We start from the raw sequence: 12,762 nt of genomic DNA on the forward strand, positions 1-12,762 counted from the left end.
CCCCCCTTGATTTTTTTTATCTACATTTCCAATACATTTCTGCTCAAGATCCAAGACCACACTATAAGATCGCATTTAAATCTCATGTGCCCAATACTCAGGCGAGTGCTCACACCTTGCCGTAGTCAATTGACAGCCATGCGAATCGTTCATTTTCTTGATCAGAAACAGGTAAGCGCTTAATTTTCCAAATTGCCCACCGGAGCTGCTGAGGCGCCCTCTGGGTTCCACCTCCAACTCGCGTTGCCACTGGTAACGCGGCGGGGAGAGGGCGGGACGTCGGCAAGAGGAGCCAATGGCTGAGCCGAACGGCGCTGAGTGACAGCAGGGCCGCTCCCAATCAGCGCGTTGGACCCGCCCACGTCGCATGCCCAGCCTGCCGCCTATATAAAGCACTCTGACAGCTCGGTAACCCAGTCTGATCGCTGATCGTCTGGCTCTTACAGGACTTAAAAAAAAGAGAAGAAGCGAGAAACCCGACACAGGCAAAGCCCCCCTCCGCTCACCTGAACGCCGAGAAAATGAAAGCAATAAGCCCCGTGCGGTCCTTCCGGAAAAACAACGCCAATTTCTCAGAGCACTCCTTGGGAATCTCTCGGAGCAAGACCCCGGTGGATGACCCGCTCAGCCTGCTGTACAACATGAACGACTGCTACTCCAAGCTGAAGGAGCTGGTGCCCAGCATCCCCCAGAACAAGAACGTCAGCAAGATGGAAATCCTGCAGCATGTCATCGACTACATCCTGGACCTGCAGATCGCGCTGGACTCCAGTGTCGCACTAACCAGCCTGCATCACCCTGCGCGGCCGGGGCAGGCTCCATCCAGGACCCCCCTGACCACCCTCAACACAGATATCAGCATCTTGTCATTACAGGTAATTACACCGTAGCTAGATAAAATGTGATCAGACCGAATAAAAAACACAGGGGGGGTTTAGCGTGCTCTGGTCGGTGCGCAGACCCGTCGCGCCTTTGTAGCCTTTGCGTAACTCGCGACAAAATGGCTTGTTGGGGGGAAAAAAGGAAAATAGCACGGTTTTTTTTTTCTCTCTCTCTCTCTTTCTTTTGTGTTCAGAGTCAGATGGGGAAGAGATTCGACCTATATAACACTGTTCACGGCGCCAGGCACCTCGATCGGATGCTGCGTGAGGAATTAACATTTGGTCTGTTTGTGTGTTTGTTTGTTTTCAGTCCCCGGAGTTGCCATCAGAGCTGATGACAGATGACAGCCGGACTCTGCATCGTTAAAGCGGTAAGTAGGCTGTCCTCATGTCTGCTGCTGCAGTCTGTCCAGGGCTGCTCAGGCTCCGCTACAGCCTGTCTCCCAGTCTGCTGAGGCAGAATAGGTTACACTCACCATCCACCAAATCCATTTGTTCCCTGCTAATGTGCCTCTCACGTTGCTCTGTAGTGTGTGTGTGTTGCTTTTTTCCGCTCTAAAGACCGTGCTGTGAAACTGGGCCGTCAGTTATGACGAGGCACGGACAGTTGGTTCAACTTGAATCCAGTTTTTGATCATATGTTAATTTTTCTTTTTTTTTAATTTATATGCATAGACATAAATTCAGACTCTCGTAAACGCAGCCATTTAGTCTGAAGCCTCGGGGCTTCCTCGGGACTGGAGTTTGTCAGTAAGATGACCCAGATCCACAGATCGATCTTTCCTCTCAGGTCCCTCCTGTCACCTCTGAGCTTTTGTTTGAAGGCGGATATTTGGCGTTTTGGAGCTGCTGGCTGGATCCAAACGGGCGGCACTGAGCTCCGGGCTGCTCGGAGGTTACTGTACATAAGTAGCAGTCGTTAGGCTTGTATTAAATCCTCTTGTGTCTATAATGAAGAGCATCTGCAACAGGAAAAATAATGGCTGTTTGGATTACTGCTACTACGATGTCTGCACATAATTGGTACAAGAAGTGGGAAGGCGCCAGCTGAGCGGCAATTACGCTGATTCTTCCCCAGATTGTAGGTTGAAGTTGTGCGAAAAGTGTGTGTGTGTGTGTGTGTCCTCTCTCTCTGGCTGTGTGTGTGTGTACATCTGGAGCGCAGGGTTTGCTTAGTATTGGGAGTGTTTGGTTAAATGTTAAAAACTGCGGCTTCCTCCCTGGCGCCAGTCTGTCCGGATCTCTGCCCTGTTTGCATTTTCTAAACACGCCTCTCTTTCTCAATCTTTTGCAGGTGTTTGGTCAAGACGCAAAAACACACACAGGACCTGGGGAGCAGGACTTCCCCCCCCCCACCATCACCACCACCCAGCACCCAACACCCCCTTCCAACCTCTGTCCTCCAGGCCTGGACTTTTTTTTTTTTTTTTGTCTTTTTTCTTCTGACGCTGAAATCAAGAGACTTTCGGTTATTATGGGACAATCTAATGTGATGTGTTTTCTGTTTGGACACTTCATTATTATTTAACTTAAGACTTTTTTATTATTTGTGGGTCCTTTCTGGAAATGGAAGGCGCGTTATATTCCCGACAGTGGGAGGAAAAACGAGATTATTGTCACAAGGATTATTCCTCCCCCACCCTCACCCCCTGTCCCTCTGTCCAAATCTTCGCTTTTTTGCGGAGGTGGGATCGTGATTAGAAAAGACAACTTGGTTAGTTACTGTAAAAAGTTTAGTCTTGTCTTGTCAGAATTGTTGGCACATGAAGGACTGGACGTTGTTTAAAAAAAGGAAGAAAAAAAAAAGTTAAAATGAAACCATGTGAACTCTTATCAGGAGTTTATCTTGTATAGTTGCAGGAATTTGAAACTTCTGCAAAAGTGTAATGTTGTACTTAATTATGCTGAAACTTTTTATAAAAGTAATGTAAATTGTACCTTTTTTATACAAAATAAATTAAAAAAAACACCATCCGAACATGTCTCATTTGGAAGAAGCCCAGGATGTGGTGGGAGTGTGACACTTCAGTGTCTGTCAGTGGATCAGCAGCTCTCAAACAGGGGCATGATCTCATTTCCCCAGCTGTGCATCCAGCTGACCGCCCCCCCCCCCCCCCCCCCCCAAACACATGCTGTATGTACAGCAGACAAATCCTACAGTGTTCTTATCCTTATCAGCCCTGCAGTGTTTGACCTGTAACAGCTAAAAGCTCAGCGTCCTGAGGGCACATAGATGTATAAATGCTTATTTAAGGCGCATTGGCTGCACTTTTACTTTCTCACGTGCAATGTGAGGCAAATAGTATTAAATGGGTTTGCGTGGCGTGTGTGCGCTGTGGGCCGGGTTTGAGGCCATGAAACGGGTAAGGTGAACACACAGAAGCAAACCGTGGTTGGGATGAACTGGTAAATGTTACCCGGGCAGGGGGTGTAGAGAAACATTTGAGTTTTGAGACACGGCGCGGCCACAGGATGGTAGAAATGAGTGCGCTGCTGATGCAAAAGCCACCTGTCAATCACCAGCAGAGCACAGAGCTGCCCATCATCTGACACACCCCGCTCTGCAACTGGCACAACACATGAAAACTAGAGAAAAGTCTTACTGTGAAATCCGATGGAGACATTGATAAGCATGTGCCTTGCAAATGCTCAGCAGGTCCCTGTGCCCAACTTTGAGAGTCCCCTCAGTTGTTGTAACTCTTCTGTGACAGGCAGGCTGCAGCGTTTGTATGGAGAGTGCGCCATCTCTCGGCCGGGATCAAATCTTCTAATGACGTCCTCCACCAGCATGTTCATGTTTTCAATTCACCTGTGAACGATACAATATTAAGTGGTTAAAAAGAAGACTTGGATTTGAGGTACTCATAATTATTTACCAGTTAAATCCATGTCTCCAGTGTCTTCGCTGATTTCCCCGATTGAAAAAGCAGAAGATGCAAGAAAAAAAAAACCCAGCAGGTTTCAAGGGTTCACAAAGTCAAAGGTTTTATTGATTCACAACAGTTTCACAAGGAACTTTGGAAAAGACCATCAGCACTTTGGAGTCAGGTGCATGCACAACACCAAAGAAACAGAGACAAAGAACACCTTTCAGTGTACATTTATGGGAAAGGTTGTAACTAGCACACAGCACTGCACAACACACCTCTGAGACAAAGGTTTCAGTAACATTGACCTCTTTTCACTCAGTAGTACTTTTCCTGTAACATGACATACACAACAAGAAACATTTCATCATTCATATGAGAGAGATCACACAAAATACTCAAACACATGGGATGGAAGACCTTCCAATTTGATCTGACTGAAACATATTCAGCATCATTTCATTCTAAAAATTACAGTTTCTGCTTTTTATTGGCAAACCACAACTAATGAAAGATTTAATCTCACTACTTTTAATTCACAAGCAACATTTCAAATGTTTTCTTCTTCACAACACTTATTTACTCTAATTCTTTTAAACACATCACAACATCACCGGGGATCTGAACCCTAATCAGGAACAGCCTACATAACCCTTCTCAGTCTAACCAACAGACATGGCTCCTCAGAGGAAGCTCTCCCTCTCATCTCCCAGGCTGATGGTGCGCAGGTTCTGGTTGTGGATGGTGGCAGCAGTAGTGCTGGCAGTGCTGCTGCTGCCGGGGGTGATGACGACAGCTGGCGAGTCATCAAAGCTCGAGGAAGAGGTGGAGGACTGTGTGCCTGTGATGTTGGCCTGCTGCTGATGGCTGTTGTTGGTGTTAGTGTTGGTGGTGGTGTCAGATGGGCTGCTTGTGTTGTTATTAAGGGTGATGCTGCTGGCGGTGCGGTTCAGGTTGCTCACCCCACTGGACGGCCATCCTTCATCTGGGCTGCTGGCCATAAGACTGGCCTCAGACGGAGCCTCGGAACAGATGGACATGCGAGCCACTGTGGTGTCCTGTAGGCCGCTAACGCTGCTGGGAAGCAGGCCTCTCTTCTTCACCCAGGCCTCCAACTCCAGTTCAATCAGACTAGGATTCGGAGCATCTCTCTCCTTGTCGCTGTTTCCTTCAGCCTCTTCCAGGGAGGGGTCAGAGGAGCTGTCACTGGAGCGCATGCCTGAGTCAGACGACTCCTTCTTATCCAGCAGGATTGCGTTGAGGGAACCAGGCTTGGCCAGCTGCCCAGCGGGCTGGGAGGCTCTGTGGGAAGACAGAACACCTTCTTGTGCCGTTTTATGGAGAAGAGGTGTGGTGTTGTCAGCTTCTTCTGGGCCAGAATCTTCATCGTTGGGCAGCTTGTGATAGTACGCCCCAGATCCCTTCTTTTTGGATCCTGGAGTCCTGGAGGATGAGCTATGGTCTAGCTTCTCGTCCTCTTCACTGATGGGGTCTAGGGGCTGGGCATCGGGCCCTGAGGAGAAATCTGTGGCATCATTTCCCTTGGAGCCTCTTTTGGTGAAGGACTTGCGGCCATCTTGGTCAGCTCCTTCCTTGGCCTGAGGAATGGGAAGAGAACTTGATGAGAACATGAAAACATACAGTATCCTGTGCTATTGGCAGTGAGGGCTCTGAAGAGGGGATTCATGTCCCTCCCTGATGCGCCAAGAAAAGCAAAGAGTATAAGCCAGTAATTGAGAAACGCAAGGAGCAGTGATTTCCCCTTTCTCGGCCCAGAATAAGAGGTTTGCCATTTTGCAGGCCAGAGAAATAAAACATTTTAAAATGCAGGTTTTTGAATAACAGAACAAAGGGATTGACTTCAGAGCTAAAGAAAGATGACGATGTTTACCACATATTATTTTACTGTACTCTGACTCAAGTATGAATGCCGTCACTGATGTGTTGACAAAAACTTGACAGTGTACTTGTGACTGTCCACCCACCCCTTTGTCCTCTGAGCTGGCAGCCTGCAAGAACTGTCCAGGGTGGGGCTGCACAGGCCTCTCTCCCCCACTGCCGGACATCTCCAGCTGGGCCATCTGAGCGATGTACTCCCTGTAGGCATCACGATACTCTGCCTGCTGCTTGTCTGTCAGCTTGCAGATGTCATTAGAGGATTCCTGGGAGTTGAGGCTGGACATGCTTGAAGTGCGGTGATTTGCCACCTGATGAGACAAGAAAGTGTCACGTTGGTGTGTAAGCATCCACATGAGTTTGTTCAGACATTTGTTCATGCTGTAGACAGCAGAGTGAGAGGGCTTTATGGCTTTGGGCTCTTAACTTTCAATAAATTATGTCCCAGGTTAATAAGTATAGAAATGTGGCTGCTACATTAGTAAGGATTCCGAATATGAAAAGTGGATACAGTGAAGAAATTGCTGGCAAAGAAGGAAGAACTGAGCGGCAGTGAAAGCTGTGGTGTGTTTCCAGTGTTGGATGATTTGAATTTGAAACGCATCACAAAGTGAGATCATATAAAATTGCACTGTAGCCAGCTGTCTACGTGTGAGAGTCTGCTCGTGTCTCAGAGATTTTGCAAATTAGGAATAAGGAAGGTGAAAATAACAAACAGGGGGCCCCTTGACACATTTTGGTGCACTGCAGTGTGTGTATTTTTAATTCTGCCATCTTCCGAGAGCACCATGAGCTTCCTCTGCTTTTCTCTGTTCACTCAAAACCACATTCATGTGAAACCACCGAGGTCACTAACTCACTGGCTTAATGGGTGCTTGGTGCAGGGGACACGTGGCCATGCGACAGTTTGGGGTTGTGACCTTGTGATCCTTTATGTGAGTATAACATACCAGCAGCTTAACTTATCTGCTTTGACGTGTGTATGGGTGAGTAAAATATGCATACACACATTCAAGGTGTATGATCATATCTGCAGTGGCAACAACTTTACACCAAGTTCTTGACAGGAAGACTGACCGGCCAGTGTGTGTTGTTGCTGTGTCTTTGAGGCTCCTCCAGTCCCACCCCACTGAGCTCCTCAAAGCTGAGGTTGAGGCTGAAGGCGCCTGATTCGTGCTGGACTCCTCCTGAGCGTCTGCTGGGCTCCCCTTGGTGCACGCTGCTGCCATGCTCACTAACAGCACGGGACTCATCCTGAAGCAGAGCCTGGCTTTCAGCATGGCGTAGTTCCATCACCTGGAAAAACACATCACAACTCAATTATTCAGATCAACAGGTCAGTTGATTCGGGTCTCAGGACTTACGACTCAGAGTTAACTGTAAACATGTTTTTTCAAAGCATGTCATATACAAAACAAGTATGTTAGACAGCAACAACAACACAAGCATGCGCTTTGTGAGAGAAGAACTGTGAACTGTTCCTTAAGTAGAGCTATTCAGCTGTCCACCTCCCTGACAATAACATCCCTTCATCCAGATATCAGTCAGCCATCTTGAACCAGATGGCTGTGCTGGCTGCATCCTGGCAACACAACACTAGTCAGTACATGGAGCAGTCAGGCCACTGCACTTTCCTGCTGCTCCTATGTGAGCTCTGCATCTGATCTCCGGTAAAACATGACCAATCTGGGGCTCCGGTCTGGTATTAGGAGCACAGACTGACATTTGATGAAGTGGAGCCGGCTACATGTGTTAGTGATTTCAGCTCCGGCTCAGCCGACTGGACTCCTGGCTGAATGACTGCGTCGTTCTCGTAATAAGGATTATAAAATCTCCTATCCCAATATCTCAGTGGAGCAGATGATGTCGTATTATGTGATGCTGTCTTGCTTCTTTTTGGAATAAACAAGAGTTGACATACATCAGCAGGAAGGGCCTGGCAGGCCAGGCGTCTGCTGAGTATCACAGAAAGAATTTGTGTTATTGTAAATCTATTTCAGGCTTTTAATCTAGGGTATTGACGGGGCCGTACCTTCAATACTCTAGGTGGACAGATGATCATTTGAGTGAACTGATGGCCAAGGGCCCATTTCTAACCCATTTACAATTTCAGATGACTTTAGTCTTACCATTCCCCTGAAGAGCTGCCAGTCACCAAAGTTCATCTCCATCTCTCTCTTTAGCTCATCCAGGTTGCACTGGGACAGCACCCGGCCGTTAATATTAGCCTACAAGGACAGGATGGACTTGTTGAATCACTGACTAATTCAAGTTAATGTTTGTGCAGTATAATCAGACCATTAAATTATTAATCAATCATGCAAACAGGCAGTACAAAAGGTACTGGTAAGATGCTACAGTTTGGAAAGTGTGTGAAAGGAACACATATATCAAATATCTACAAATTATCAGAAAACCTCTTTAGAGTTTTCTACCAATACAACTAAATCATGTTTCAACAGAGCCATGTATCCGTTTCATATGCCATGAAAGGATGCACCTTCTTGATGGTAGAAGTGTACTGAGACAGCATGCTGGGGTCGATTCCATCCATCTGTTTAAGACGCTCACAAACTGCATCTGTGTTCATGGAACTGAGCAGGACTGCGGGAGAGATCTACACAAACACACACATGTCTAATTAGAAAACAGAAAACTTATTCAGTGACTTTTGTGAGTTAAGGTTTCCAGGGCAAACTCATACCCTCTGTTAGAGCAACCCATTACTCCTAACCTATTGATTAGGGCAAAACAAGCAACAATTCCTGGCAAAGAGACGTGCAGGCCTGTTACTCCCAGGCACACAGAGATGCGAAACCAAAATCCCACACACTAATTCTTGGTCACACAAATGTAAGTGTCGGAGTCAACAAAGTTTCCAACATATCCAAATAGACCGTTACCTGCTCTTGTTCTCTTTTTATAGTGTATATATAAGAAACTAAAGTGTGTGCAAAACACTTAAGGATTGGAGTCTGCTAGTCGGTGAGCCACTCTTGAGCCGAGTCTTAACTGAAGCATTGTAGCTGCCAAGGAGCTGTGAGGCATGATGTGACTAATACCAGGGGCCTGTTGATCCTGTCTAAGGACTCACAGACAGTCAACATGCTACCCACTGGCACACTAACTAAACAAACCTCATCCACCCTCCTTCGTCTCACTCCCCTCCCTTTCTTTACTCACTAAACGTCCATCTTTCCTGCCTTCCTTGCTTCCCTCCCTTCCTCCCCCTCTCTCACATTCCTATCCTCTCTGTCTCCTATACTGACCTCCTTCTCTCCTTTCCATCACTGTTTCTCTCTCTCCTCCATCTTACCCCCCCCTTCCGTCATGTCTGCTCTCTCCCAGCTATTAACACCATTAAGACATGGCTTCTGACTAAGCCCCCCGGCTTTGTTTCTGGTTTCGAGGGAGAGGAGAGCAGAGCTTAGGCGGACTGTGAGTGATTGTTAGACTGAAAAATAAGCAGCTCATACAATACAATACAAAAATAGTAGGTGCCAACTTTCTGTAGTGGTGGGCAAGAGGATGAAAACTGGCACTTGGGGAGTTTGACTAATGTTCATGTTCACATAATAAAGAACTATCTCTACGATGAAACTATGTTAGTGAGTCTACTAAACAATGACTTAAAAAGAGTTGTGTTTTCTTTTCAGTCCATAATATTTCTTTCTACAGCATGCGTCATGAACCAGCGTGTTAGGGTTAAAGATTAAGCAGAGATGTGAGGTGTAAGATGAGGGGGAAAAAAAAAAAAAATATATATATATATGGATGTGTTGATGAAAGTAGCCATGAAACCAAAAGTGTACCTGCTTCAGTTTGTAAGGCAGCGACTTTATATGCTTCACAAGGAGACAAAAAGAAGCACACAGACAAACTGTGAGGCATAGCAATAACACAAAAAGACATTTATAACATTATAAATCCAGGGATTGTACCTGTGAGGGAGGGGGTGGACAGAATTTAAGACAGAAAAGACAGAGAAGCTGTACACATGCTGAACACATTTATTTGCCTCACTGCAGGGGAGGAGACGGCTCCTTGACAGAAGCCACACAGTCAGACAGCCACGTCAGACTGGAAAAGAAGAGGCTATTGGAAGTAGAATTATTACACAAGGAGATTTTGTTTTCAGTAGAGTCAGCAAGCCTTTACAGTCATAATCTTTTCAGACAGAATTAGTTGTGGACAAGATAGAGACAGAGACAGACAAAAAACCAGCAAGAGAATGAGACATCTCCTGCTCTTTGCAGAAAAGCAGAAGTTTCAATTCAGCTAAGACCTTAAATATGACTCTGATTCTGACTGCGATCGTGTGTTAAAACGTGAGCAAAAGCGTAAACGTCTGTGAGTGTGTCTGCATGTGTGTATGTGTTTATGTGTGAACCCTCCTAGTGCATGTGTGATAAGACCGTAATTACAGCTGAGCTGAGCTCAGGGCTGGGCAGAAGGATGGGGAAAAGGAAACAGAGCTCTGTGAGGGAGGAAGCGTCTTGGTAAGGAGATAAGCCCTACCAGTGCTGGGCTTATTGTCAGTGTGTGTGCATGTGTGCGTGTGTGGGTGCATGTTGCCAGCCCCAACAGTTGCTCTGATGATAATCCCGACAGGCCGTGGAATCCATACTCACAGTTATATCAGCGAGGCAATTACACAGGGCTAGGCCCGCTTACATACCCAAAGAGTCAGACACAAATGAGCACACACATCCACATTCACAGATTTGGAGAAATGCAGGCACACATGAGCACTGCACAAAGAGATAAAGTGTGAACCACAAAGGGATAAGATGGGCTAATGTACATGGAAAAGCCAGAATCGGAGGAAACCGAGGAAATTTATACTGAGGAAGGAAGGAGACAAAAGAGCAGTGGAAGATGTGAGGAATGAAAAACCATACAAAAATTTAAGATGGTGCTGAAGGTTTAAAGGATAAAAAAAAAAAAAAAAAAAAAAATTATAAAAAAAATACAGACAGAAAAACCGTTACATAGTAATCTATATTTAAATCTTTCATTCGGCTCCTTTAAATGCTTGCTGGCAGTACCCTGATAAGTGGCTTTGTGATGCAGAAATCTCTTGAATAGTGTTATCATTTAATTGTTCCAGTAGTGGCTGCCTTTTCTTGAAATGTGTGAATATCTGGGTGTCGAGATTTGGGTTATTTTCAGTGAAACTCCATGCATTCCCAAAAGTGGGTTCACAACACTTTTATATCCATTAGTAAGAAAATAGGAACTGCTGCTCTGCAAATATCAAGGTTAACTTCATTCAGAGTGTGATATTTACATATGCTGTAGAATGTATAAGTATTTTGCAGTCAAGTGTGAGCATCTATGCTTGCTCTCTCAGCTTTTATGAATGACAACAACAAAATAAATAGTCTGTCAAACATACAAGCGTGCATTTTATGCATGCAACATAAATGTTGCATCAGGTCAGCAGGATGAGTTTCATACATGTGAATTTGTAGTGCTCCACATATGTATGTATGAATGTACATGTTTTCAATGGACGTGCTTATATGTCAACTCATGTTATTTAGGTTACCATGGTGGGGTCAGAGGGACAGGAGGGTAGGTTTTCTCTGGCATCCTCTGCAATAACATCCTGACATGGACATAAAATGGAGACATGGGCTAATGAAAGATGAGTTTAAGACCTGTCATTTATGGAATACCCCTTCACTTCTTCACTTTGATATTGGGTTTATGAATGAGAGGAGAAAGAGCCAGAGACATGCTTTGGACACAGAGTCAGTGGAAACAGGGTGAAATTACAAAATTAGGAGGTCATGGAAAATGTAGAGTTAAAACATACAACATGTTTTCACTAGATGAAAGAATAGGATATGGTAACAGAGGAAACGTTTTGTTTTGCTTTCGGCCAACACAACGGAGCTGATAGCACAGTAAACACTGACTGATATAACAACACGATGCCTCGAGTTTTTTCAAGTTTTTTAGGATTATTTAGGAAACGATTAATACAAATGTAATGTCACTGGCCTTAAGTGGTAGTGCTGGGAATCTGCTAATGGTAATGTAGAAGACAGAAACTGTTCAAGCTTTAAGTAAATCCAATCACCCATAAAATGTTATTATATAATGCAACTGCAATGAGTTGTATATCTGCTGCAGTGCAACATGAAAGCAAATGTTTAATGTTATTAACACTACTTCTTTACTTACAAGTCCATTGGTGTCCTGTGGATGGCCAGGTGGTTTTATGGAGGGACGCGAGGATGGGGGGGCATGGATAGGATAATGCCGTGGCAGGTGATACACATGATGGGGGAAATAAGGCTAAGGAGAGAAGGATGGGGAAAAAAGGTATTGGAAAGACAAAAAAAAAAAAAGAAATCATAAAATCATAAGAGGGGGTTCAAGTACATGTAACAAATATGCAGTGGGTAAAAAAATGTGTTTATGTGCATATATGATTTCACATGACATTTTTGAACTGCAATATGTGGTTGTGATTGTGGGGATCAGTAAGTGTCACTCCGTCGTTGCAAGAATTTATTCCATTGACACTGACTACTTTTGGACCAAGAAATTCACATCCACACTTAGGTTTTTCAACATCACACTTGGAACCTGAAGACCTCAATACAGTAGGTCTTATCTCTGTTCTGTCTCACCCGGTTGTAGAAGGGGTGCTGCGGCCCAGTCATACCACTGAAGTAGGAACTGTGGGGCTGAGGTGGCAGCGGCCCAGTGAAGGAAGCTGTCGGGGAGCAAGCAGCAGAATGATGTCCATACCCTGACTGGGGACGGGGCACTGCCTCTTGCAGGGGCAGTGTGGGATAGGTCATCCCTCCCATGTGCATCTGCTCCCTGGCTGCACGCACATCTAAGAGTGAATAGAGCCGGGGGGAAAAAACAAGAGCGGGAGAGAGAAGGATCTGTTTATCTGCGATGCTGATGATCATGTCTTGGCGATGACTATAAAGACCCTTCAGATCCACCCACACACCAATAATTTAGCTTTGTTTCATAATCTCTAGAGAGTTTAGACAGTTGTGAATCCACAGAGAAAAATATATATCAAACAATCACCACACATAAGAGCAAAATTATTTGAATCTAGAAGCACTTTGGGGAATACAACAAGA

At 45.3% G+C, this 12,762-nt stretch overlaps 2 protein-coding genes across 6 annotated transcripts in view; one reads left to right on the forward strand and one right to left on the reverse strand.

The window, feature by feature from the left end:
- The first annotated feature begins 408 nt into the window (after positions 1-408).
- Positions 409-2,853, forward strand: id2a (inhibitor of DNA binding 2a). Its single transcript, XM_029493065.1, has 3 exons — positions 409-875; positions 1,192-1,252; positions 2,176-2,853. Exons 1-2 carry the CDS (start codon positions 522-524, stop codon positions 1,246-1,248), a joined length of 411 nt encoding a protein of 136 aa, XP_029348925.1. The 5' UTR covers positions 409-521; the 3' UTR covers positions 1,249-1,252; positions 2,176-2,853.
- A 993-nt stretch (positions 2,854-3,846) lies between these two features.
- The window catches only part of kidins220a (kinase D-interacting substrate 220a), a 41,837-nt gene continuing 32,921 nt past the window's right edge, over positions 3,847-12,762 (reverse strand). For 4 of the 5 annotated variants that reach the window (XM_029493060.1, XM_029493062.1, XM_029493063.1 and 1 more), the window contains 8 exons: positions 12,289-12,500; positions 11,837-11,950; positions 9,457-9,489; positions 8,145-8,261; positions 7,774-7,872; positions 6,722-6,940; positions 5,734-5,955; positions 3,847-5,346 (listed from right to left, as the gene is read on the reverse strand). In XM_029493060.1, the coding sequence (XP_029348920.1) occupies positions 4,432-5,346; positions 5,734-5,955; positions 6,722-6,940; positions 7,774-7,872; positions 8,145-8,261; positions 9,457-9,489; positions 11,837-11,950; positions 12,289-12,500 (1,931 nt within the window). In that variant the 3' untranslated portion in view covers positions 3,847-4,431. The remainder of the gene's footprint in view (positions 5,347-5,733; positions 5,956-6,721; positions 6,941-7,773; positions 7,873-8,144; positions 8,262-9,456; positions 9,490-11,836; positions 11,951-12,288; positions 12,501-12,762) is intronic. The other variant, XM_029493064.1, reaches the window with a different exon arrangement.

The sequence above is a fragment of the Echeneis naucrates genome, chromosome 22, assembly GCF_900963305.1.
Source record: "Echeneis naucrates chromosome 22, fEcheNa1.1, whole genome shotgun sequence".
Taxonomy (NCBI): Eukaryota; Metazoa; Chordata; class Actinopteri; order Carangiformes; family Echeneidae; genus Echeneis; species Echeneis naucrates.